Genomic DNA, 26,716 nt, shown 5'->3' with positions numbered 1-26,716 from the left:
GGACTCAGGGCCTGAGCACTGTCCCTGGCTTCTTTGTGCTCAAGGCTAGTACTCTGCCACTTGAGCCAGAGTCACTTCTGGCCTTTTCTGTATATGTAGTGCTGAGGAATCGAGCCCAGGGCTTCATGTATACAAGGCAAGCACTCTTGCCACTAGGCCATATTCCCAGCCCAGCTTCATTTTTGATCCTACCCACTGCTGCTACCTGCCCACCAGAGCCTGTTTTACTTTGCTGTGACTCCTTTATTTTCCACATATATTAATAGTACAAAGGGGTTTCACTGTGGTAATTCTATATGTGGATATATTATTTTTGGCAGGGCTGGAGTTTGAACTTGATCTCCTGTGTGCTTATCTTACTCCACTAGCACTCTACCACTTGAGCCATACCTCCAGCCCTACATTTTGCTGGTTGTTTTGGAGATGGAGTCTTGCAGACTTTCCCCCGGCTGGCTTTGAACTGTGAACCTCCAGATCTCAGCCTCTTCAGGAACTAGAATTACAGTTGTGAGTCACTAGCACCTGTTTTTCAAGAGAACGTTGTGCTCAGAATGGCTAATTCCTGGCCAAGTCTGTGTAGCTAGAATTCAGACCTGGGCTAATCTCAAAGCCAGGCTTCTTCGGTTGTGTCAAGTTCTCCTAGCTCCATTAGATAATTGGACTCATGGCCTGATATGTGTGTTATACTTGAGCACATGGGAGTTTTGAATCAATTTGCTGTTTACTCAGGATTAATTGAAAGGCTGCTGCTGGCTCTGGACCTGGGGATGAGATGTCAGCTTTATTTTTTTTTTGACAGTCCTAGGGTTTGAACTCAGGGCCTGGGCACTGTCCCTGAGCGTCTATTGTTCAAGGCTAGCACTCTACCACTTGAGCACAGCACCACTTCCGGCTTTCTCTGTGTATGTATTACTGAGGAATCGAACCTAGGATTTCATGCATGCTAGGCAAGCACTCTACCACTAAACCACATTCCCAGCCCTATCCTCTTTATTTGTTAGGGCCTTGGAGGATGTGGTTTCAGTCTTGCTGTTCCTTCAGGCCAGCTGGGTATGAGCAGCTGGGCAGGTACAACCTTGCCAAAGCTCAGGCACATGTGGGCAGTCTGGCTCCAAAAGGAGGGAGAGCTGAGGTGCTGAGCTACAGTGTCTAGGAGTGAGTGAATTATTCCGTGTCCTCTGGAAAGGGGTGGCAAGGCCAGGAGAAACACTGACTAGAAGAAATCCCTTCAGATAGAAATAGAACAGAGGGGAGTAAATGTTCCCACTATGTACTCCAAGAAGTGCCCTGGAGAAGTGCTTATAATCCTAGCTATTTGGGAGGCTGAAACTAGGAGGGTTGTATTTTGAGGCTAGTCTGAGCATAAAGCCAATAGCTGGGCATAGTAGCATGAGCAGAGAAGTCTTTTTGAGACTCCATCTCAAAAGAAGAAGCCGGGTGTGGTAGCTCATGCCTGCCCTCTCAGCAGCAACAGGAAGCTTAAAATAGGTGAATACAGATTTCAGTCCTTGAAGCCTCCTGCAGCAATCTAGACTCTTGAGGACTGTCTTCCATGCTTTTAAGCATTTATTTGGTGGGTGCAAAGGGCCACCCTTCTGCCCCTCAGGTCTTAAGACTGTGACACAACTGTGACATCATATTGTGGGGAAAACAAAAGCCAAATGCTGGGTGAAGACCAAAGATCCCAACACTGAAGCAAGCGGCAGAAGGAAGTGCCTCACTGCCATGGTTAATTTTAGGTTCAAAGTGACTGAGTTAAAGAGAAGCCCAGATAGCTCAGAGATGTTATTTCAGGATGTGTCTATGAGGGTATTTCTGGAAAAGATAAGCATTTGAGCATTAACTAAGGGAAGAAGACCTGAGTACGTCATGTAGTCCACCAGGGGCCTAAATTGAACATGAAGGTGGAGAAAGGGCACATTGCCTCTTTCACTTTTCTTTTTCTGCCAGTCCTGGGGCTTGAACTCGGCCTGGGCACTGTCCTTGAGCTTCTTTTGCTCAAGGCTAGCAACTCTACCACTTGAGCCACAGGGACACTTCTGGCTTTTTTTTTTATATATGTGGTGCTGAGGAATCGAACTCAGGGCTTCATGCATGCTAGACAAGCATTCTACCACTAAGCCACATTCCCAGCCCATGTTGCCTCTTTCTGCATAGGCTTTCCCAGTCATCGCCTTCCCAGGGCCAGCCATGGGCACTCCTGGTTTTGAGCCTCAAGGGCTTACAGCACTGGCTCCCAATTCTCTGGCCTTTGTGCTTAGACTTAATGACATAACCTGTGCTTTTGGGCCTTCTTCTTAGACATCCAGTATTCACGCAGGCCATGGCCTCATTGGGATGTATTTGTAAATATTCCATTGGTTCAGTTTCTCTAGAAAACCCAAATAGGTTTGCAGTTGCTTCCAGCTGTGTAATATGAGAAAGCTAGGCCTATTTTATGAGAATTTGAAGATGGAAGTGGAAACGGCAAAACCGAGGGATCGCAGAAAGGTAGACTGTGCAGGGAGCTTTCCCACCTTCCCACCCCACCTTGACAATCACCTTGACCATGTGACTTACCTTGACCAATGGCTAGTGTCAGGTGTGAGGCACCAAAAGATTTAAGACTAACCCGGCTGAGCCTGGTTTCTTGAGCTGCCTTTTGTTACGGGTGTTGAGGGACGGGGTGCAGTCCGAGCTGTGAACTGGGCCCACTAAGGCCATCTGTCCCACAGCACAGGTCCCAATCAACACCACGTGTAACAAATAGGCTAGAGAGAGCCGAGACCAGAGGGGACACGGCTGAAAAGTCGCATGACCGGCAGGGGGCGGCGGGGAAGGCCAGTGAGGAGTTACCAGGACAAATGACCACCTAGCATCCTTGCACACAGTACGACAGTGCGAGCATGATTCAGTAGGACGTCTCTGGGATGGGAAGGTCTCACGTGCACTTCCCCATCTCATCCTTTCAACTGGCCTCTCAGGTGATCAGGGAGGCAGGGGCTGTGGGAGTTGGGGAAACTGAGGCTCAGAGCCGGAGGGGCGTGGAGTGGACGCAGATACAAGCCTCGGAGGTCCCTGCCATTTGTTATTTACAAGGCAAGGCTTTGTGCGGCAACCTGTCAACAGCAAAAGACGAGGCCCGAGCAATGGACGCGAGGCGGCGGAGGGGGGGGGGGGGGGAGGAGCCGAGGTCCGGCGGCCCAGCACCGCCGTCCCGAGACCCCGCGGAAAACAAAAGGACGCGGGCGCGGGGCCCGGGAAAAGCCGGGACGGAGCCTCGGGGGCGGACTGCGGGCCGAGGCGGAACTGTGATTGGAGGAGACGGAATGGCAAATAACTTTCTTTTTGCTGGGGGTGGGAAATCCCGGAGCAGGATGTGAGCCGGTCTCTGGAACGGAGTCCCAGAGACGCCCGCTGCTGGGCTCAGCGGCGCCTGCGCAGTAGGTCGCCGAGGTTTATTCAGGGAGTCGGTTGGCGCCAACTGGCGCAAGCGCTCGGGCGGCGGCGGAATTCCGGAGTGGGCGGGATCGGGCAGCCGAGCCTTTCGCGCATGCGCACCATGAGAAGGCAGCGGGAGGGCGGAGCCTCCTGTGTCCTCCCGCGAACGGAGCATTGTGGGACTGTGGAGGAGAGAGCCGGTCGTCGGAGGCCCTGAGGAAGACTGCGGGATCGGGAGGACGGGCCCTTTCGGCCGAGCTGCGGCTGAGGGAGTGGGCTTCGACCACCGCACAGCCCTGCGGCCCGGCCCGCCCGTTCCGGCTTCGGAGGCCCGGAGCGACTCTCCCCTCACCCGGGGCCTCGCGACGTCGTACAACGCCGCCGCCGGACGGGCTCGCCCGCCTCGCCGGCGCACCCCGAGGGGCCCGCACCGCCTCGCGAACCCCGCGCCCAGCGGAGCCCGGCCCGAGGGCGCGTGCGCGGGCCCGTGAGTCCCGGCACCTGCGCGCGACCCCGCCGCCGCCCCCGCCCCACACCCGAGGCCCCACGACCGGGCCAGAGCCGCCGGCGGCGGGGCGGGGGGGGGGCGCCCCGATGAGCCCCGAGTGCGAGGAGCCGCCGCCCCCCCTCGCAGGTGAGCGCAAACCCCGAGCCCGCTCCCTCCGCGCCGCGCCTTCGCTCCTCCCGGAGCCCCCTCGCCGCGTCCCGGAGGGTCCTCCGCGGTCCCCCGCGTCGCCCCGTCACCTCCACCCGGACTCTTAGTGCCCCGGCCTCTCGTTCCTCTCCCCTCTCTGTTTCCCTCAAATGTCTCGACCTTCCGTCCCCCAAGGCACATTCCTGCCCCGGTTCCCGTCCGTGTAGTTCCCCAAGTTTCTTTTCCTGTCCCCTTCTGACCCCCACTTTCTGTCTTTTACTGGGACTCCCTTTCTCTTCACCCCCACCCTAGACGTCTGGGCTCACGCCTCTGTCTCCCCAGCCTTCCTCCCTTCGGGTGCTTTCAGCTTTTCTCCCCTAGACCCCTCTCTGCCCTCCCCGAAACCTTCTTGGGCGCCTTGGCCTCTCTGATCTCATCCTCAGGCCCGCTGGAGTCGTGGGGGTGTCCCTGCACCTGGGAGTCAGTGCGCGCTCCGGCTTGGCCCCAGGAGGTCTGATGAGGGCAGGGTGGGGAGCACGGTGCTGGGCCCCTGGGGAGACAAAGGCCGCACTGGACAGTCACAATCACCGTTGTGACGGGTAACCAGGGCACTGCTGCTGCCGGCCATGGAGTGGGAGAGACTGGCCGGATGGGTGGCTTTTTCTGTCTGGAAAGGCTGAGTAGGAGTTAGCAGATGGAGAGTGGGAAGAAGAGCTTTCCGTGTGGAAGAACCAACATGTGCAAATACATGAAGGTGGGAAGGAACCATGGAGGAGCCATGAGTGGGCTTTGTGGATGTGTTCAGAGGGCAAGGGGCAGAGTGGCTCTGCCTGGGGGACTTATCCAGGGCCTGGATTTTGTTGCTCACTCCTTTGCACACGCACACCTGTACTGTCCATGCAAGCCTTCAAGTGAACACCTGCCTGAAAGGCAGGATGCTTCTCCAAAGGAGGCTGTCTTGTCTTGTCAATGTGCTGGGTTCAAAGTGGGTAAACCAGCTGCCTTTTGCCATTGGATCGGTTCCCAGCTGAGAGGGAAGGGAGGATATAACCCTGAGCACGAAGGCACACGTTTGCTTGGACTCAAGATTCACTGACGGTCCGTGTGTGTGGTTTGCATATGCATCTCTGGTAGTGCGCGAGTACAGCACACATGGACATACTCCATGTGTCACCCACCCTGTCATTTACACCTAGTGGTGGAATGGTGTTTGGAGTTGGCTCCTGCTGTTTAAAATGCTCTGCTCTTCATTTTTTAAAAACACCCCCACCAAAAAAAAAAAAAAAAAGAAAGAAACTCGTGCCCACCCGGATCATTTTGCCTAAGTTCAATTTGGGATAGTGAGAAGGTAGTGGAGGCTGATTGGTTTAGAGCAAGACGGTTAGTCAGATATAGGTTCCTTGGCTCTGACTTTCCAAGTGGTGTGTACTTGGACAAATTGCTCAGGTCTCCGTGCCACCTCCTGCCTGTAAGTGGGCACAATAGGCTCTCCATGGAGGGTGGTTCTGTGGTTAAGTGCTATGTTTGTAGATGCCTTTTGCAGAATGCAGGGCACAGTAAGCTTACAAGGATCAGTAGCTCTTAAGGATTACTATTTGTTTTCAGATAATATATAGAAGTGCTTCAGTGGGGGTGTCCTCCAGGGGACATTTGGCAATGTCTAGAGACAGTTTTTGGTTGTCACAACTTGGAGAGGGGGGTCTGTTACCAGCATTTAGTGGGTGAAAGTCAAGGTCAGGGATGCTGTTCGTCAGCCTACAACATCCAGGACAGTCTCTTCACCACAAATACCAACCCAGCTCCACAAGTCACTATAGTGTTGGTGCAGCAAACCCTGTTTTATTGCCTCAATGTGATTTTTAATTTGGTCTTATCTGCTCCTAACCTGTGTTTTGTATTGTGATTTACTTTCATCTTTTTTGGTGGCTCACTTTCATTGGTCATGTGTGTAGAGGAGAAATATGCCCATCTGTCAGGATATATGCCTGAGTGACCTTCAAAGATACCTTCCTCCCCCCACTTCAGTTTTCATTAATCCAACAAACACCTTTGGATCTGGCTGTACACTAGATCCTGGGAAGTTGGTGTCTCTGGTGGTCAGGTGCCTGAAAAGGCACATTCTGTCTCAGAGCAGAGACTTGAATTGGTCTCAGTGGCTTCTTAGAGGAGGAAGTGGTGTTATAGAGGTCTGAAGGCCCAGAAAGAGCTAGTTTGGCTCCAGGAACTGTCGGGAAGGTGGAGGGAGCCACTGAGCCAGGGTGAGAGCATTCAGATGAGGTTCCTGTGTACATTGCCTGTGCTGAGAGACTTGCAGCAAGCAAAAGTACCTGCTGGGTAGGAGGATACTTTTCTCAACCTGACAGACCCAAAGGGGTTTTCCCTTTGTGCAGCAGTTTTATGGATCCTTTCTATGGGTACCACACAGTAATCCCATCTGCCAGATGACAAAACTGAGGGGCCATAGGGTTAGATACTTGATTAGGTCACACAGAAGATTTAGTTCAAGCCAGGTGCTGGTGGCTCACGCCTGTAATCCTAGCTACTCAGGAGGCTGAGATGTGAGCATCGAGGTTCGAAGCCAGCTTGGGCAAGAAAGTCAGTGAGGGCTGGGGATATGGCCTAGTGGCAAGAGTGCCTGCCTCATATACATGAGGCCCTGGGTTCGATTCCCCAGCACCACATATACAGAAAATGGCCAGAAGTGGTGCTGTGGCTCAAGTGGCAGAGTGCTAGCCTTGAGCAAAAAGAAGCCAGGGACAATGCTCGGGCCCTGAGTCCAAGCCCCAGGACTGGCCAAAAAAAAAAAAAAAAGAAAAGAAAGTCAGTGAGATTTTTATCTCCTGTTAACCACAAAAAAAGTAAGGGAGCTGTGGCTCAAGTGGTAGAGCATTAGCTTTGATGGCAGAAAGCTCAGGGATAGCATTCAGGCCCAGAGTTCAAGCCCCAGGACCAGCAAAAAAAAAAAAAAAGATCAGTGGCTTGTGCTTGTAATCCCAGGTATGTGAGAGGCTGAGGTGGGAGGATTTTTTGGTCTAGGTTTGGCATGAAAAAAAAAATGGGGCTGGGAATGTGGCCTAGTGGTAGAGTGCTCATTTCCTATACATGAAGCCCTGGGTTCGATTCCGCAGCACCACATATATAGAAAAAAAAAAGAAGCCGGAAGTGGCCCTGTGGCTCAAATGGTAGAGTGCTAGCCTTGAGCAAAAGAAGCCAGGGACAGTGCTCAGGCCCTGAATTCAAGCCCCAGAACTGGCAAAAAATCAAAACCAAACAAACAAAAAGATGATTTGAATCTAGGGCATTTTTTAGGTGGAGGGTAAACACTTGTTGTGTAGCCCAGGCTGGCCTTGAATCTCTGTTCTGCCTCCTTAGTGCTAAGACTTCCCATTCGGTTTTTTAACTATGGCTATTACAAATCCATTTGCTGGTCTTTTCCTTTTTTCCTTTAAGTCTGTGGCTAGTCTGGGAGCTGAGTTCTGAGTGTGAGCCTTCAGGTCTCCCAGCCCTTGGCTAAGTGTCCTTAGACTGTTTCCTAAGTATTCCATCTCCCTGGGGTTAGGCTGTTACTTCCGGGGAGAACAGCTCTGGGATCGGAGGGAGAGGAGCCTGGTTTGCTCTGTAACTTCTTCCTCCAGGGCTGTGCCTTCTGCAGGCATACACACTGTAGGTCCTGCTCAGGGATGGTTCCTAAACCACCTGGCCTTTTAAGGAGCTGTCAGGCCTAGAGGTTCTCTCCACTTCTAGAGCACTCAACCATCCTCCACCCACCCTCTGGGCGTTCAAGTGACTGTCCTCACACGCCCTCCTGGAGGCCTCTAGTTGCCTTTGACCTCCATCCATTCTCCGTGTTTGGTGGCCAGGTCAGGTCAGGCGAGGCTGTCTTTGGAGGGACAGTGGTGGTGGCAGCAACAAAACAAGCCAGAGAGAATGGTGTAGCTGGCAGGACAGGCTAAGGTAGTTTTCGTTTTTAATGGCTTCCTTTCTCGTTTACAATTTCCCCTTCTTCCGTTTGTAGCTAGAGTCACAGTTTTCTAACTGTTGCTAAAACCAGTGGTAGTCACTTCCGTTTTCTTGAAGTTGCTGAAAATTGCAGCGGGTGGATGGGGGTGGCAGGCCATGTGGTTCTGGCCTGAGTGTTTGAACGATCTGAGGACAGTATTGGATTCACTTGGAGTGACTTTGTGAGTCTCTTCACTCCTTTACTATTTTGAGAGCTGTTGCTCTGGGGTGGTGACCGTTTCTTACAGTTTTGGAGAGGGCAGGGTCCTGGTCTCAGGGACTGCCTGGGGCAGTCCACCCTGCCAGACACCTGTTGTGTGGGGTCTATTTGCCTGAACCCAGGGTTGTAGCAGCTCTTCTCCATGGCTGTGCCTCCCTTTTCACAGCTTGGGAAACAAGGCCCAGGTGAGATAAGGAGAACAGAACCACCTCTCTTGCTTGATGGCATGCTCATTAAGTGAGAAGATAGATGCTGAGAGTCAGGTGTAAGGCCGGAAGCAAATTGAAGGTTTGTGGTGAAGGAAAGTTTTTTCCTCCCTTCTCCGCCCATTTTTCTATATTAGCATCTTCATTGAGCCTGAGAAGCAAACTTTGGAAGGTGACAACTGTATGTATGCATTTGACCCTTGTGATTTTGGAAGACTAACCTCAGGTTGAAAGTTCAAGGGGTTGCCTGTTGATGGGGCCTAGGCTTGTGCGGAACTCCCTGGACAGCACACCCCATGTAGCCAGCACCTTCCTGACTGGTCCCTGAAAAGTGGAACAGAGATGGCCTGTGTCCTCTAGCCAGCTGTCTTAGAAGTGAGTGGATGGGCCTAGCTGTGGGAAGAGACCAGGGTGCACAGTCTGGATTCTGCTGCATGTAGCTGCTTGGCTCTGTTACTCTGTACTCCTTTGCAGGTGGGGACAGTAGAAACCCTTAGCCCTGTGGTCTCCACAGGAGACAGAGTAGTGAAAGGGTAGCTGCTGGGGTTTGGCTCGGCTCCTGCCCTACCCACTATGTGATGGGGCTTATCTCTAGGATGTTGGTAACTGAGGGTGGGTGAGTTTCACCAGAGCAGAACTTTGGGGAGACTCAGCTCTGCCATACCAGCTGGCACCTTGTCAGTGCTTGAGTGGCTGAGATGTAGCACATCTAAAAGGAGGTCGACTGGCCTCTGTTTAGTGGCCCAAGACAGCTTCTTTATCTGTAAATTTTTGTGGACGTAGAATTCCTATGCCATACAGTTCATTCACCTTAAAGTGCACAATTGAGGGCTGGGAATGTGGCTCAGGTGGCAAAGCACCTGCATAGCAAGTGCAAGGCCCTAAGTTCAAACCCCTGTACTGCCCTCCCACCCCCCCAAAAGCACAATTGGTTCCTAGTATGGAACCTTTGTGGAACTATCACCAGAGTTGATTTCATTCTTAATTTTTTTTCTCTTACCATTGTTTTTTAGAACATTTTAGAAAATCAACCCAAAAGAAGGTATTTCAATTAACAGTTGTTCTCCTAACTTTCCAAAATCTGGCAGCTTCACCTCTTCTGGTTGTGTTGTGTTGATGGCCTGTACAACTTGTGGCTCTTAGTGCCTGGCCTCATTCTTTCTGTCTGGGAAGCTTCTTGCCCTGCCTGATCTTACTGTCACAAAAGTCTCCCTTGCAGAGAGGCTGTGTGTTCTCCATGTTGAACTTTTTGTTGATTCCCACGGCTCTACTGGGCTTTGACCAAAAATTAGCAGTGTCATGACTAATTTGGCAGTTGATCCTTGAGGTTATTCTGGTCCCAGGTACAGTGACACTCATCAGGAAGCCCCGCCCTGCCCTGCCCTGCCCCGCCCTTTCCTCCCTCCCTGCTGTCCATGTGCTGTGTGGGAGCTGAGTCATCACAACTGATCCTCAGTTTTCTCATCTGTGAATGGGGCTCTTGTTGGCCCAATTTCTTCATTACTAAATGGGGGATACAAAGTAGGAAGGAGCCCCTGAGGAGGTCTGCTGAAACTGGGGATTCCTGTGAAGTAGGAGTGCTTCTGCCCTCCTGCTCCATACCCATGCCCTGGTAGTCTTGTCCCCTGCCTCTCCTTCCTGCGGTTGGCAGGGGACAGGCTGGGGGGTTGGGGGAGATGATTTTACTTTAATTCCCTGCTGGGTAGATTGTCGCCTGCCTCTTCTAGCCATGGGTTTCTTTGGGCCTTGGTCAGTGGCTATCCTGGGAGCTAACTGATAGGACAGAAATGGTGTTCAGACCGGTCCCAGGCCTGGGCGTGGGGTGATGAATGAGAGGGTGGTTGGGGTGTGTTTGTGTGTGCGGTGTCCAGGCAACAGCCGCAGCCTCCATGCACAGACTTCCTCTCTTCCCCTGTCACCACCCCTCATAGCATGGGCGGCCTTGGGTGATCTGCTGGGCTGGGTACCAGCTGTGCACTGGAGGCCGTGGGGCATTTGAAGTTCAGCAAATATAGACTGAAATGATTTTGGGGCCAGAAGTTCAAGTGGTGTCCTTGCCCTGACAGGGACGATGGACATGGGCTTGGGACCAGCTGAGGTCAATGTGCGGTGTTGGCCTCTCCCTGCAGGCCCCACATAGCCTCACTCCTGAGGAGGGCAAAGGAGTCTTTGCACTGTAGGAAAGGGAGTCTGGGGCACTGCTGGGGCTTCCTGGCGTCCTTGTTTCCAGTTAGGACCCCAAGCATGTGTGACAGAGTGTTGAGCCCGGGACCATCGGGGCGGAGAGGCAGGGCTCAGAGGCAGGTGTCTGATATGTGGACTGTGGACCTGCAGGGCGCCATGTTTTGGAAGTTTGACCTGCACACAAGCTCGCACCTGGACACGCTGCTGGAGCGGGAGGACCTGAGCCTTCCCGAGCTGCTAGATGAGGAGGACGTGCTACAGGAGTGTAAGGTTGTCAACCGGAAGCTGCTGGACTTCCTGCTGCAGCCACCCCACCTGCAAGCCATGGTGGCCTGGGTCACCCAGGAGCCTCCCGCCAGTGGTGAGGAGCGACTTCGCTACAAGTGAGTCTTGACCCAGTCACTGAGGTTTGGGGATGAGGAATCTGGGTTGGAGGACCAGGTTCCTCCTGGGTCACAACCCCTAGGGTCTGCCTTGCCCATGCTGCAGACTACTTCAGAAAGCTTTGGGTGAGCACCAGCTCCTCTTCTCCTGGTCTTGACATGGAACTTCTTTGCCACTCATGTTAGCTACTCCCTACTGGTTTTGTGTGTGTGTGTGTGTGTGTGTATGTGTGTGTATGTGTATGCATGTGTGTGCTTGTTTCCCCCTCCAGTACCAGGGTTTGAACCAGGTTTGGTTTGCTTGCTTGGCTGGTGCTCTGCAGCCCAGCTTTTTGCTGGTAATTTTGAGATAAGGAGTTTTACAGACTTTTTTGCTTGGCCTGGTATTGAACTATAATCTTCCAGATCTCAGCCCCTTGAGTGGCGAGGAACATAGGTGTCAGCCATGGGCACTCAGCATTTTCTAGTGTATAAGTATGGGCCTCCTTCCACCTTTTTTTTTTTTTTTTTTTGCCAGTTCTGGGGCTTGAACTCAGCCTGAGCACTGTCCCTGGCTTCTTTTGCTCAAGGCTAGCTCTCTGCCACTTGAGCCACATTGCCACTTCTGGCTTTTTCTGTGTATGTGGCTGTGAGGAATGGAACCCAGGGCTTCATGCATGCTAGGCAAGCACTCTACCGCTAAGCCACATTCCCAGCCCCTGCATCCACCTCTTGAGCCTCCACTCACTGTATTCACTTCCCAGGTACCCCAGTGTGGCCTGCGATATTCTGACCTCTGATGTGCCCCAGATCAATGATGCCCTGGGTGCAGATGAGTCCCTCCTGAACCGGCTCTATGGCTTCCTGCAGAGTGGCAGCAGCCTCAACCCACTGCTTGCCAGCTTCTTCAGCAAAGTCATGGGGATCCTCATCAACCGCAAGACGGATCAGGTGCCTGCCGCCCCTTGGTACCCAGATAGGGTGGGGGGCTGGGGTTTGAGAGCCTGTGCCATGATGCTGCCCTGTACCCCCAGCTTGTGTCCTTCCTGCGCAAGAAAGACGACTTTGTGGACCTGCTACTGCGGCACATAGGCACCTCAGCTATTATGGACCTCCTCCTGCGCCTGCTCACCTGCGTGGAGCGGCCACAGTTGCGGCAGGATGTCCTCAATGTGAGGGGGCCTGCTCTGGGGTGGGGGTAGGGGCAGATGGCTGGGGACCTGACACCGCCTCTGCCCTTGTCCCTCAGTGGCTCAACGAGGAGAAGATTGTCCAGCGGCTGATTGAGCAGATTCACCCATCGAAAGATGACAATGTGAGTGCTGCAGGCACAGCCTGGCTCTTCCCTCCCTCTGTGCCCATACCCCATTCACCCCCTTCAAAGGCAAATGGTGAGAAAAGGAGCAGTGAGTACCCACTCACGTGTCCACATCCTCCCTGATACCTGTGGTGGTCTGAGGGACAGGGTGGAGGGATGAGGCCTGTGCTGCATGCTGGGTTAGACTCAGCTCTTTGCTCATGCTTTTCTTAGAACTTTTGTGATGGTCTACCAAGAGAACAGTGACGTGCCTATGATTCTCCCTCTCAGTTCTAATTCTGTAGCTTTCATCATACTTACAGGGTTGTGGAACTATTGCCACATCAAATTAAAGCATTTTTACACTGCAATTAAGAAACCCTGTGTCCAGCTGGGCACTGGTGGCTCACGCCTGTAATCCTAGCTACTCAGGAAGCTGAGACCTGAGGATCATGTTTCTTTCTTTCTTTCTTTTTTTTTTTTTTTTGCCAGTCCTGGGCCTTGGCCTCAGGGCCTGAGCACTGTCCCTGGCTTCTCTTTGCTCAAGGCTAGCACTCTACCACTTGAGCCACAGCGCCACTTCTGGCTGTTTTCTATATATGTGGTGCTGGGGAATTGAACCAAGGGCTTCATGTATACGAGGCAAGCACTCTTGCCACTAGGCCATATTCCCAGCCCTGAGGATCATGTTTCAAAGCCAGCCTGGGCAGGAAAATCCATGAGACTTACCTCCAGTTAATCACCAGAAAACCTGAAGTGGTGCTGTGGCTCTAAGTGGTAGAGTGCTAGCCTTGAGCAAAAGAGCTTAAGGATAGTGCCCAGGCCCTGAGTTCAAGCCCCACAACTGACAATAAAAAAACCAAAAAACAGGGCTGGGAATATGGCCTAGTGGCAGGAGTGCTTGCCTCCTATACAAGAAGCCCTGGGTTCAATTCCCCAGCACCACATATACAGAAAATGGCCAGAAGTGGCACTGTGGCTCAAGTGGCAGAGTGCTAGCCTTGAGCAAAAAGAAGCCAGGGACAGTGCTCTGGCCCAGAGCCCAAGGCCCAGGACTGGCAAAAAAGAAAGAAAGAAAGAAAGAAAAGAAAATGGCCAGAAGTGGTGCTGTGGCTCAAGTGGCAGAGTGCTAGCCCTGAGCAAAAAAGAAAAAAAAAAAAAGGAAGCCAGGGACAGTGCTCAGGCCCTGAGTCTAGGGCCCAGGACTGGCCAAAAAAAAAAAAAAAAAAAAACCCCAAAAAACAATCCTGTGATTGTTAGTCCTTCTACTTGGACTTGCACCTGCTCCCAGCATAGGCACATCTGTCTCCGGGCAGTGTTTTCAAAGTTCACTTGGGGCTGAGGTTGTAGTTCAGTGGTAGAGCACTTACCAAGCATGCCATAGGCACTGGTGGGGAAAACAGCAATGACAAACAGCCTCCTAGTTGGTCTGTGCTGCTGCATTCCTTTTCTTGGCTGTAGTGGATAGGTGTCTGATGGGAAGTGCTTATGAATGTGCACACAGGTCTCCTTTCTGGAAGCCTTTGTATCTCCTCATAGCACCTGTGTGTGGCTCTGCTTGCTGATGGTCAGTCCGTTCATGTTGGGTACTTTCTCCCCCTCTCTAGCAACATTCCAACGCGTCCCAGTCCCTGTGCGACATCACCCGCCTGAGCCGAGAGCAGATGATCCAGGGCCAGGACAGCCCCGAGCCGGACCAGTTGTTGGCTACCCTGGAAAAGTGGGTTTTCAGAACGGGTGCCAGGACCCAACAAGGGGACAGCCCTGGCCCTTCTCTAACCACCCCTCCCCTATAGGGAGACCCTCGGCCCCTCTCTGACCTCCCCTCTCTCCCCAGGCAGGAAACCATTGAGCAGCTCCTGAGCAACATGTTCGAGGGGGAGCAGAACCCATCTGTCATTGTCAGTGGGATCCAGGTGCTGCTGACCCTGCTGGAGCCCAGGAGGCCAAGGTGAGGGGACTGGCTAGGGACTACAGGGCCTCTCAGCCAGGGTAGTCCCAACTCCTCAGCCTCAGAGAAGGTCTCGATGGTCACCATGCGTGGCTGTGGCTGGTCCAGGCTCCCTGTGGGTTCCCAGCCAGAAGCCTACCCCTTGCCCCTCCCCCACTTGCCTGTCCAAATGACTGGTACCTGGGGATAAGGCTGCACACACCCTTTGTGTACCATGCACCAGGCCTGTCTGAGTCACGTCACTGTCCTTCATCCCACCCCTGCTCCAGGTCTGAGTCCATGACCATGAACAACTTCTTCAGCAGTGTAGATGGGCAGCTGGAGCTCCTGGCCCAGGGGGCCCTGGATAGCGCCACATTCAGCCCAGGCGTCCTGAACGCTCTGCGCCCGCGACTTGCCTGCTTCCACCAGCTCCTGCTTGAGCCTCCCAAGGTTGGGGACAGAGAGGTTCTTGTGGTCTTGAAGGGAGGTGGCTGGAAGAGAGTGTAGCCTTGGGCCCTGAGCCCCCTGCTCCCTGTTCCTGCAGCTTGAGCCTCTGCAGATGACCTGGGGCAGCCTCGCCCCGCCTCTGGGCAACACGCGGCTTCATGTGGTCAAGCTCCTGGCCAGTGCCCTGAGTGCCAATGATGCTGCCCTGACGCAAGAGCTCCTGATTCTGGACGTGCCCAACACCTTGCTGGTACGGGGACGGGGGACTGGGGACTCAGGGTGCAGTGGGGCATCTGTGGTACCATCCTGTGCCTTGCTGTATGTAGGACCTCTTCTTCCACTATGTCTTCAACAACTTCCTGCATGCCCAAGTGGAGGTGTGTGTGAGCGCCATGCTGAGCTCAGGACCCCCTCCTGACAGCAGTTCTGACACATCTGCCCCCAACCCTGTTGTGAAACATGTGAGTTGGGACTCCCTGCTCCCCTCTCCCTGGAGGTCTACCTCTTTCCCTTCTCCTACCTGTGTTGAGCAGTATCCCTGTTGGCACCTGGGGGGGATGGGTAGGCCACAGATACCAAGATTCAGTAGGCAGTGGGGGGGTGAGGATGCTGGGGCCCCTTGTGAGCAGGGAGGTGGGGGCTGTGTGCACAGGTGCTGCATGCTCCTTGTAGAGATCCAGAGACTCGTGCTGTGTGAGGTGGTAGATGCTGGTGGTATCAGTACTCAGTACTCAGGAGATAGGCAGGAGGATCATGAGTTCCAGGTCAGCTTAGATGTGACAGCAGACCCTGTCTCAGTCATAAAACCAAAACCACACAATAGCAGGGAGGTCTCTGGCCTCTGTTATGGTCTGGGGAAATGTCCTTAGCAGGTCAGGTCCCTCTGCTGCTGAGCTTTCTGAACACAGACCCATGGGCTACTCCCCGAGTACAACCCCCAGGCTGAGCCCCTAGTATGCCCCCTGGGCTGAGCCCAGCTGCTTTTCCACAGCTGCTGCAGCACTGCCGCCTGGTGGAGCGTATCCTGACGTCCTGGGAGGAGAACGACGGCGTGCAGTGAGCACAGCCCCTTCCAGGGATGGGTGGACAGGGAGAAGGGAGTATGAGGCATCAGGGTGAGCTGGAAGGAGGCCTGGGCCGCCTTGGCGTCCAGCCTGCCATTCAGCTGTGGCCTCCACACTCAGGTCTGGGGGAGGCCCGAGGAAAGGCTACATGGGCCACTTGACGCGTGTGGCTAACGCCCTGGTACAGAACACAGAACAGGGACCCAATGCCGAACAGCTGGGGCAGCTGCTCAAGGGTGAGGCAAGCTGGCTGGGGCTGCGGGGGTGGGGGGCTGCAGGCTTCTGGACCCGCACACCCTTTACCTCACTCGTTATATGCAGAATTACCAGATGAGCAGCAGGAGCGGTGGGAGACGTTTGTGTCAGGACCCTTGGCTGAGACCAATAAGAGGAACACAGTGGATCTGGTGAGGCCCTGGGTCCCTGTGGCACCTCCTCTGGCTTCCTCCTTAGCCAGACTTCCCAGCCCCACCTGCACGTACTTGCCTGGGGGTTCCAGCAGTCCCTGACTCCTCACTGCCTCGTCTCTAGGTGAACACCAACCATCTCCATTCCTCCAGTGACGATGAGGACGACCGGCTCAAGGAGTTCAACTTCCCTGAGGAGGCTGTGCTGCAGCAGGTACGCCTGGAGCTGTGCCAGGCTTCCCCAGAGCTCCGCCTGCCCTGGAGCCCCTTCCACTGCCAACCTCTACCCACTTGCAGGCCTTCATGGACTTCCAGATGCAGCGCATGACCTCGGCCTTCATTGACCACTTTGGCTTTAATGACGAAGAGTTTGGGGAGCAGGAAGAAAGCGTGAAGTGAGTATCTGCCCCTTGCACAAGGCACAGGTTCTGCCTTGCCTGTCACAGCATGTGCTGCATCTGTATGTGTGAGGTGGGGGTCCTGTCCCCCGTGGTGTGGGCACACGTGTCCACTTGTCTCCCACGGTTAGGCACCTGTTCATGTACCATGGCCCAGTCTGCAAGCCACTGCTTCTGAGCTTACCCAGCCATGGCCTGAACCAATGCAGTCTTTATCCCCACACTGAAGGTCAAGAGCGTGAAATCCCCCAGAGTGAGGACAGAGAACAGCTCTCCTCCCTCCCCCCTACCCAGCAAAGGGCTTGGCACCTCAGTGAGACAGCCCATGGAAGCTGTATGCTGGGTGTTGCTGCTACCAGGGGTCATGGCAGAGGCTCCCTGTGGACTGCTGGGGACGCCTAGGTTGGGGACAGTGCAAGATGAGGGCTGTTGTGCTGTGTCTCCACAGCGCCCATCACCTACCTCTGAACAGGGCTTCGGATTGCACACAGCCAGAGAGAAGTGGAGGGTTTTATCTAAACTCCAAAGATGATTCTTGGTTTGCTGTAGAATTTGAGCCCCCAATTGTAGGCCTTTCAAGATGTGTTGCTAGCTTGCTCAGTGTTTGGTTCTGGCTCAGTGCTCTTGCACCAGGTGTCAGCGCCCCCATCAGGTATGTTCTAGGGCCACAGTGTCCAGCTACCGCATTTAGTAGCACTGTACACTCCCACAAAAGACAAGAAAACATAGCAAGCTGCCACTCAGGAGGCTGGGAGCTGAGAATGTTTGAAGCCAGTCCAAGCAGGAAAGTCTGTGACATTCTTACTTGTAACCACCAAAAAAGCTGAAATTGGAGCTGTGGCTCAAGTGGTAGACTACCAGCCTTGAGCAAAAAATATCAGTGCCTAGGCCCTAAGTTCAACCCCCAGGACACACACACACACAACCCCCTCCCTTAGCAACCACAAACCCAAAGCCTGATTGGACAAGTGATTCTGTAGCTTTTGCTGAACTTGGGTGTGCCCCGCTCTCTCACTAAGTGGCTGGTGAGAGCACATGACTGGAACCAAATCAGAACAGTCAGCCATTGCTCCAAGGGGAGACACAAATGTGTATTTAAACTTATGTGGCTGTGGTACTAAACCCTTTGAACCATACATTGTGGTGATTCTATTTCCTTGGTTTTATGATGTTCCGCAACGTTCTGTGACTTGCCATAGGCAGGTGCAGGAATGGGGTTCAGAGCTTCCTGCACTGCAGGTCCCTCCACTCCTGTCGTCTGCACGCCATAGTTTGTGTGTTCTCGTGTGTTTCATAGAGGAGGTAGGACACATCCTTTGTGGTGTGGCTGTGAGAATGGAGCATGTTGGGAATGGGTAACAGGTAACTAGAGTGCTGTGAGGATCGAGGGTTCAGAACAAATACGTTTTGGGGAGCAGATGAATTTGCAGCAAGGAATTGGGTAGATAAGGGCAAAGAATGTGGCCTAACCCGTGCCACCCCCACCCTGTGGCTGGCTCACTACACCTGCCTTCTTTCTTAGTGCACCATTTGACAAGACCGCCAACATCACCTTCTCCCTCAACGCTGACGACGAGAATGTGAGCATTGTTAGCTTATCTGGGTTGTGCCTAGTGGGGGTGTGAATGGGGTGGGGGCAGGGGGCACCTGCAGTCAGTGCTGACCCCCTCCCTCCCTGCACTGCAGCCCAATGCCAACCTGCTGGAGATCTGCTACAAGGACCGTATCCAGCAGTTTGATGATGATGAGGAGGAGGAGGAGGGCCAAGGCTTGGCCGAGTCTGATGGAGAATACGGTGCCTGGCAGGGTGGCCAGACATCAAGGGCATCCCGTGCAGGCCAGCCACCTGGTATCCGGTGAGCTCCCTCTGGCCTCCCACCTCTCAGCTCCCATGTGAAGGGGCCCCAGGGCTCTCAGATGTGTGGGGACAAGGCTGATGCTAATGAGGAGGTCAGGAAGGCATATTGGAGTATTGCTTGGGTGCTTCCATCTTGAGTGATAGTAATCCAGCGTAGACAGGCAGACTGCAGAAGGGCAGGGCACTTTGCCCTGTCAAAGGTGTGAGATGGCCCCAGGCAGGGTCCCTCTTCCCTCATTCTAGGAGAGACATGATGACACTCCTAGAGGTAGTGACAGCTTGAGCTCTGGTCACTGTGACTGAGCAGACGTGTAGTGTACACTTGCTGGTGTGAGCACTGGCTCATGGCTCTTTGCCCTGTGGTGTGTGATGTGAATGTTGCAGTTGACTTGTGGACACGTGCACTGCAATCTGGGAAAGCCTAGAAGCTGGGAGCAGAGTTCCCTGGCTCTGCCAGCCACTGCCCTCTCTCTAGGGACAGTCTGCCCATAGATCCATGTTGCCTCTTGTCTGTACAAGTTGAATACAAGTTGAATGTTTTTTTATCTGAAACACTCTCTCAGCTTTGGAGCATTTTATATGTTGAACTTGCTCTTCCATTGTCCCATGCCGGCTGTGGTGGCAGTGTGGGCCTCCCCTTGTGAGGCAGGGAGGCTCCCATCAGGGGACCAGCCTCCCTTGGCTGGTTCTAGAGCAGTGGGTCCTCTGGACGGGTCTTATTTGCTAGCTAGGATCCCGTGGAGCACCAGGTAGAACACAGATGACTGTGTTTTTTCATGTAATTGTATTGTGGTAATGAGGTATGTCGGTCATTGGCCTAGCTCTAGAGTAGCGACAGATGCTCATTCCCAGCACTGAGGACATGGCCTCCTGGGGGCAGAGTGCTGGCATTTTCTGAGACCCAGTCCTGCCCTGGAGGGTGTGGTAGGGAAGCCCCCTCACTGCTGTTGTACTCAGGTCACCCCAGACTCACCTTGTCCACTGGCCTCTCTCAGTGCCTCCTTTCCCCGCCTCCTCTCCTGTGCCCTGTGACCTGTGACCTGGACTACAGGAGGGCATGGGTCCGTGGCTGGTCTCATATGCCTTCTAATGAGGTGGTGTCTGGGGCAGGAGTGGAGGCAGCACAGACAGTGAGGAGGACGAGGAGGATGAGGACGACGAGGAGGATGAAGAGGGGGACAGCCGGGGAGCCTGTGTGGGGGCTGGCCCTCCATTCTGCTCCAGCCCTGGATCGCAGCCTCTCAGTGAGTGTCAGGTGGCTTGTGGTCAGTGTTCCTGGGTGTTTGCCTGCCTTCTTTAGCAACGGCTCGCTCTACCCCTGCTCCCTGCCTCTGTCCCAGGCCCAAACTGGAGAGCCACCTTTGACACAGTGCCTGTGGATGCCCCAACGGGTCCCCAAGTCTCCAGGGAGGAGGAACTGCACTCAGGGCCTCCAGCCCCAGTGGTGTCTCTCAGCATGTCCTCTGTCCAGAGCACGACCAGCCCTCTAGTCCAGGATGCCCTGGAGCTCAGGTGGGGACCGGCAGACAGGGGGGCTGGCACAGGTACCTAGGCTGAGAGGTGGTCCTGGGGACTGACCACAGCTGTGCCCCTGGGTCCTCCCTTGCCTCCCAGGTCTCAGGATGCCAGCGCCATCTCAGCACCTCAGGAAGCCACAGAGAGCAGCGAAGCTGTAGAGTCCCTGGGTGAGCCCTCATGCCCTCCCACCCGGGGCCTGCACTCCAGCTCTAGCACTGGGCGGGGGGTTGGGCTGGTAGGATGACAACTGACAGTCTACCTCCTTCCTCTACAGCCCCCGACCCTGGCCCCCCCCATGGGATGTGCTCCTCCCCCAGCTCCTTGGACAGGTGACTAGTGGGGCCCCCTCTGTGCTATTGGGGGAGGGGGCGGGGGCAGAGAAAGCCAAGCCTTGCCTATCCTTGAACTCCTGCTGGTAGCTGAACTCTGCCTTAACTCCTGTGCTTGGTTTGCTGGGTGGGCTGTTTGTGCTGGTGAATGGGGTGGGGAGTGGGGGGCTGGGGGTGGCGGGGGCCCACATGAGAGCCTCAGCCTGAGTCAGGAAGGGTTTCCAAGAAGGTGGAGGAATGGAAAGGAGTTGGGGGGGGGCACAAACACTTTGCATGGGGCTGGGCCCCCTTGGCCAAGCCACCTGTGCCCTTCTAGTTATTAGGGTGTTTCCAAGGCCCCTTCTGGAGCTGGTCGGCTTCTGCCAGGCTGGTTTCTGGAGGTGTCTCCAGGTGCTGGCTGAAGGGACTCACGCCTGTGCTATTCTTCCTTCCCACAGTGCAGCCAGAGACCCCTCTACCTCTGTCCCAGCCTCCAGGGCCCAGCAGCACCCCCAGTCCAGGGATGGGGGAAGGACCCCAGAGACACTGAGGCTTCTTGAAAGCCAGAGGTAAAGCAGCAAAGTGGACTGCTGGGTGAGGAGGGGAGGTCAGTGGGCAGGAAGTGACTCGGGTCCCCTCTTACCCCTGACAGTGCTCAGGCTCACAAGCCTCCTCCTGTGCCCAACGGCTCTGCTCCAGAAGGGCCCAGCTCCCCGGACTACCAGTGAGTGTGCTGCAGCCAGGGGATTGGGGCAGAGTGGTGGGGCACCTGGACCCTCAACATGTATGTCTCCTTCTGTTCTCAGGTAGCTGCCTGATGGCAGTGCGGCCAAATCTTCCGTCCTCCCCATGGACCCCGGTGAGGCAGAGCGCGTCCTTGATGGGCACCCTGCCTTCACTGTCCCCTCCATTCTTTCTGGATTGCCAGGGAACTGGCACCAGAGAGACAGGACCCCTCACCCATTTGCACTGAGAAGAGAGATTACAGACTTTGCCTCCTAGAATAAAGAGAGTCACATAGAGGAAAGACGTATATTATATATATATTATATATATATGTATATACACACACACACACATATATATATACATATATATCTATATGTTGAGGAAGAGAGAGGAAGCCAGGACTGCGCTGGGGTGGGAGCTTTGAAGCACACCCCCATCTGTGCCAGTGGGGATTGTGCTGGGGTCCCAAGGCCACACTGCTCCTGCTCCTGTCCATGCTCCGTGCTCCGGTGCAGACCCTACACCCACCCAGCCTTTCAGCTCAGGTCCACCGGGGGCAGCTGGTATGGTGTCAGAGGGCCCAGGAGGGCCCAGCCCAGGGGGGCTGTGCCTTTGCCCAGACCCTGCCCTTTGACCCAGGCACCTGACCCCAAGGAGTGGGGCCTCCTGGCAACATCCTGAAGGGACCCTGCCCTGAGTCAGGTCATCTGGGCCCCCTGCGCCCTGAGGGTCTGCTGCCAAGTGACCTTGTCCCAGCTCCCCCCCTCCCCCCAGGCTGGTGTGAGTATGTGTGTGTTCTGAGCTTCTATTTCATATTGCAAATATAAATAAAGGAAGACCGTTTACGATTCCTGGTGGCAAGAGTTGTGGGACGGGTGGCGAGCCTGCGGCTGGGGAGCAGCGCCACTTTGAGGCTGAGGCTGGAACCCTTTCTGAGCCACCGTCGTGGGAAGGCTGGGGAGGGGGGTGTTAGAAGAGACAGTCTCTCCAGGAGGAAGAGACCTAGCCTGGGCCACTGCTGGCCCCTGTGCACAGGCAGGCTGGGCAGGGGCTGGTGGAGGCAAGGAGCTTCCTGGTGCCTGAGTATAGGTGGCATAATGGCCCAGCGATGAGAGCCAGGCACTAGCACCAGTGGGCCCCTATCTTCCATGTGGGAGGCTGAGGTTCAGACACTGACGCCCACAGGGAGGCTGAGGAAGAGTCAGCACTCGCTGCATGCGTGTAGTTGAGGGAAACGAGCCAGTGTTCCCTGTGGTCTTGTCTAGTGTATTTGGGGATGTGGATGCAGGAGCACAGCCCCACCTGCAGCCTGGGCACTTCTCAGCTCCCACACCTATGGGCCCTGCACTGCTTGCTGTGACTGGAGGCCAGCTCCCCTGGTGCTTGGCAGAGGCCACAGGAAGAAGAAACGAGTCCTTGGATCTCAATGGGCACCTTATCTGTAGATGCCAGGCAAGGCCGTCAGGTGGGGGCAACATCTCCCTGAGCCTTTTTATCAGTCTCAGAGTCCACAGGACAGCCTTTGGGTTAACAAGTAACCAAGAGGCTGCCCCTCCACCCACGGAAGCCACTCTGGGTCTAGTCACAGACCAAGATGGACACTAGGAAAAAGGGGGTGCCCTTGAAGACGTCCATGGTACAAGTGAGCCTGCAGAGGTTGGGGACAAAGGGAGCCTGGAACCAGCAGTTGGGGAATTGGTTTGGGAGTCTGGGTTCTGAGAGATCTGGTTTTGATCTTCATAGGCAGGAAGCCTGGACGGGCAGGTCGCCTGTCCAGATGAACATTCTGGTCTTTGAAGAGACAACCTGGCAATTTAGGCCCAGCGGTGGGGATGGGGTAGAAGCTAGGAGAACTTGGTTGAGATGCGATCCACTCTGCAGCCTGGGCTCCTTGGATCCTCCTGCCTCAGCCTTCTCAGGGCTGAGGATCGGCATCCCCCACACCCACACCCATACCCCACTGGAGACCTGTCCTGACCTGGTGGAGAGGCTCAGGTGTTGGCCCCTCCAGGTTCCCACAGGTCCCCGTTGAGCTCCCTGTACGCACCTGCAGGTCTCCCTGTGGCTGAGCCCCTTCTTCGTCGCCTGTGCCATCTACTTCCTTGTCTGGATTCCAGAGAACCACCAGCCCTGGGTCAACGCCCTGGTCAAGTGCTTGCCTGTTCTTTGCCTAGTGGTCTTCCTGTGGGCAGTGGCCCCGAGTGGGGCCTACACTAGGTTGCTCCAAGGAGCCCTTGTGTGCTCAGCCGTGGGGGACGCCTGCCTCATATGGCCGGAGGCCTTCATCTATGGTGAGTGAGGGGTGAGGGTGCTGGGTTCCAAGCCTGGTGCGCAGCCAGACGACTCAGAGCGGCGGGAGTCAGAGATGATGGGCAGGGCCCTGGAGGAAAATAGGGTGTGTAGGTAGTGTTCCAGTGAGTGTCCAGTAGGTCAGGTAAGGAAGGCCTCACCAAGGAGGTGACGGTTAGGTCATCTTGGGGGAAGGAGGTGCTGTGGGCCCTAGGGGTGGAGATCTGGGTGGGAAGGGCCCAGCATGGCAGCAGGTGAGTACCGTTTTCCAAACGGGCCTGTGGCTGGTGGGGAGAGGACGCCGGGCCTCACAGATGAGGGAGGGCTGAGGGACATGGAACAGACCTAGGATGCCATACTACCTAAGAAGGGTCTGAGGGTGGGGAGCTCTGGGAAGTCACTTGGGGGCGGTGCTGCTATCCAGGTGGTTGCCCTGCTAGGGCAGGTGCCCACCTGGAGCTCTGCTCCCTAGCGCTCATCTCTTCCCCAGGCATGATGGCCTTTGCTGCTGCCCACCTCCTCTATGTTCGGGCTTTCGGCCTCTCTCCCCTGAGGCCGGGCTTGTTGCTGTACCTCTTCCTGGCCTCTCTGGTGTACTACAGCTGCCTCCTGCCACACCTGGAGCCCTACATGGTGCTGCCTGTGGTGGCCTATGGGCTGGTTCTGACTGCCATGCTGTGGCGTGGGCTGACCCAGGGCGGGTGTGCGGCATGGGGCGCCCTGCTCTTCACCTTCTCTGATGGTGTACTTGCCTGGAACAGCTTTGCCTGGCCCCTGCCTTACGCTCACTTGGTGACCATGGTTACCTACTATGCGGCCCAGGTGCTCCTGGCCCTGTCAGCCCTTGGGAGCCTGGGTCTCAAGATGCATTGATGAGGGGCCAGACAGGCGAGGGTCACCCTCTTCTGGCCCACCCTAGAGGGCTACAGCAACAGAGCTTTTCAGTGCTCAAGACATCTGTGTATGGCTGGCAGAATCTGAATCCTCCACCAGGCTCAAGCTACCCCCTGCTCAGTTGTGAGTCTGGATTCCAGGCCCACTTCCTGCCTTCCCCAGCCCCTGCTGCTTCCGGTTACCAGCTGGCCACCATGCTCCTGTCCCTTCCTACTCATCCCTTTTTTGTTGTCTAAATAAAGAGGGTCTTGAGACAGTGTCACCATTATTTTGGGAAGGGATGACAAAAAATTCATAAACCTCCCCTCCTACTTTCTTTCCCAGCTCTTATTTTCCTTTTTAAATTTATTTTGTGCTAATGTTAGTAGGGCTTGAACTCTGGGCCTGGCCACTGTTAGCTTTTTTGGCCAGGGCTGGCATTCCCCTTGGGGACTTCCCAGCCTGGGCTGCCTTGGAACCACCATCCTCAGATCTCAGCCTCCTGAGTGGCTCAAAGGGCGCACGGTTTCTCAGGGGCTAGCTGTGGAGTCTGAGCTGTCCCACCTCCACGGCAAGCCTGCCTTGATGGGTCCCCATGAGCCTGGCGCCCAGTGGGATGCTCCCTCGGGGCTCTCTGGCAGATGGGGGCATGTTGGGGACAGCTGTGCCTTTAAGAGGGGATGGCCCACTTAGCCCGTCCCCCCACCTTCCGGCTTCAACCGGAAGAGAAGCAAAGCAGCCCCCGCCTCTTGGCTCGGCCACGTGTGTAATGGCGGAGACCCCAGAAACCCGGTCCTTGGGGGTCTGTGGTCTCCGCCCATAGAGGAAGTTCCGAAACATCACCTGATGGTCAGTCCTTTTAGCCAATCGTTAAAATCCAGTAGCCCTTCTCCTGCGCGCGCCTCGGGGGGTATAAATTGTTGGCCCCTCCCTTGAATAAACCAGAACACCCCTGAGGCCTTCTCCGGGACTCCCACGCTTTCGTGTCTTGGTTGAAGGACATGGGGGGGTCCTGCGACCACACGCTGACTGAGGCTACCTGGGGTCTCTGCTCCCGCGATTAATCCTTACTGACCAGGGGACGCGAGAGAGTGAGAGACGACCACATGGGAGAGGCAGACAAGCCTAGACCCTCCACGCGGATGGAGTGGTAGAGCTAAGCCTGGTAGGGGCGCTTCTCCCCTGGTCTGTTTGAGCAGGACAAGAAAGACATCTTTTTATCTCATGCTAATCAGAGTACTACCAGATGAGCTTGAGCGGAAGGGACTCTGGAGGGGAAGAGAGCCGGAGGAAGGAGGAATCCAGTTGTGGCCCCTGGGCTGTGTGACCTTGGCAAGCCACTGATCCTCTCTGGGCTCCACATGTGAGGATGGATGGGGCCCAGACTTCCTTGTCCATGACTTGCAGGGCTTGGCACTCAGAGAGGAAAGGGGGCAGAGACTTGCTCCTTGACCAAGGTGATTGTGGCTCAGATGGGGAGAAGTTCCAGCCCATGGCTGGGTGGTTCTGTGGGTTTACAAACCAGTCCACACCTGACGGCTGGGAAGACAAGAAGGAAGAGTCCCGCAGCCCCTTCCAAGGGCCCCACCTCCAGACCCCTTAATACATGGATTTGTGGGAACTCGAGAGTCCAATTGTAGCACCATCGATGTGAAAAATACCTGGTGGGAAAGTATCTCATGGTTTCTTTTGTTGGTGGTGGTGCTGGGGTTCGTGCTCAGGACCTTCCTTGCTCTGGCCATTTCTCTACAGCATGAACTATGCTCCCAGCCTTTCTTGGCGTAATTATTCAAATGGCCTTATGTCTCTGCGAATGATTGAGAAGACTCAGTGTGTGCCTGGGCTAGCGTGGAGCCTCCATCCACCTCAGCTCCCAGTAGCTATGGTTATGGGTGAGAGCTGCCTGGCTAGTTTTGATAGAACTCCTGGCTTTACCAATCCTCCCTTTGCAGGGGTGTCGAACAGGGAGGGTTTCATGGACACTCAGCAAGTCTGTCTGGTGGCAGGTGGAGAAGAACCTCAGCCTGGGGCTGGGTGGCATAAAAGTCCATCTATGATGCTCCATCCTGTGCCCTACCCCCATCCTCTCTGCTCCCTTCCCGCCCTGGGTTGTACCCCTATTTACAGCATCCATCCTGGCAACACCCCCAAGGAGGCAGAGGGTGGGGTGGGCCGGATGAGCACATCTATGAGACGACACAGCTGGTGGCCTGTCCCAGAATGTGGCTGGCACCATTTGTGGAGACCTGAATGAGACAGTTAAGGCCATCCCCGCCCCGTCCCTTCCCCTACAATCTGCCCTGTCCCCCACAGTCCCGACACAGCCTTCCCCTTCACTGAATCACCCGTGTTCTCACCAGAAATGATGCCTCTGTGGGTGGGTGGGGGGGGGGGGAAGGAGGCTTTGGCCCTGCACTGCCAGGATTCACTAAGGATTTGTCCTGTCTTCTCTCCTGAGGCTTCTGGGTGCCTTACTTGGGTTTTTCCACAGGAAGCAGGGCGGGGGGGCGGTGGTGCATCTTGGAGGGGAAGGCAAGGTATGCCCCTGGCCAGGGACCTGGCACAGCACT

At 55.1% G+C, this 26,716-nt stretch overlaps 2 protein-coding genes across 2 annotated transcripts; both read left to right on the top strand.

Moving 5' to 3' along the window:
* The first annotated feature begins 3,584 nt into the window (after positions 1-3,584).
* Positions 3,585-21,832, top strand: Ppp6r1 (protein phosphatase 6 regulatory subunit 1). The gene is made up of 24 exons (XM_048369233.1): positions 3,585-4,054; positions 10,814-11,046; positions 11,790-11,976; positions 12,060-12,197; positions 12,275-12,340; positions 13,930-14,042; positions 14,160-14,273; positions 14,543-14,705; positions 14,800-14,952; positions 15,029-15,163; positions 15,694-15,758; positions 15,887-16,002; positions 16,088-16,173; positions 16,298-16,387; positions 16,471-16,568; positions 18,094-18,151; positions 18,258-18,427; positions 19,540-19,673; positions 19,770-19,941; positions 20,044-20,114; positions 20,222-20,276; positions 20,714-20,824; positions 20,908-20,979; positions 21,062-21,832. The coding sequence occupies exons 2-24, from the start codon at positions 10,820-10,822 to the stop codon at positions 21,063-21,065; spliced, it is 2,598 nt and encodes an 865-aa protein (XP_048225190.1). The 5' UTR covers positions 3,585-4,054; positions 10,814-10,819; the 3' UTR covers positions 21,066-21,832.
* A 352-nt stretch (positions 21,833-22,184) lies between these two features.
* On the top strand, positions 22,185-24,482 carry Tmem86b (transmembrane protein 86B). Its single transcript, XM_048369234.1, has 3 exons — positions 22,185-22,626; positions 23,038-23,275; positions 23,764-24,482. The coding sequence occupies exons 1-3, from the start codon at positions 22,579-22,581 to the stop codon at positions 24,144-24,146; spliced, it is 669 nt and encodes a 222-aa protein (XP_048225191.1). The 5' UTR covers positions 22,185-22,578; the 3' UTR covers positions 24,147-24,482.
* The last annotated feature ends 2,234 nt before the right edge of the window (positions 24,483-26,716 follow it).

Source organism: Perognathus longimembris, chromosome 20 (assembly GCF_023159225.1).
Source record: "Perognathus longimembris pacificus isolate PPM17 chromosome 20, ASM2315922v1, whole genome shotgun sequence".
Classification (NCBI taxonomy): domain Eukaryota; kingdom Metazoa; phylum Chordata; class Mammalia; order Rodentia; family Heteromyidae; genus Perognathus; species Perognathus longimembris.
Note: the sequence above shows the minus strand (reverse complement) of the source record. Positions and strands in the feature narration are given on the sequence as shown.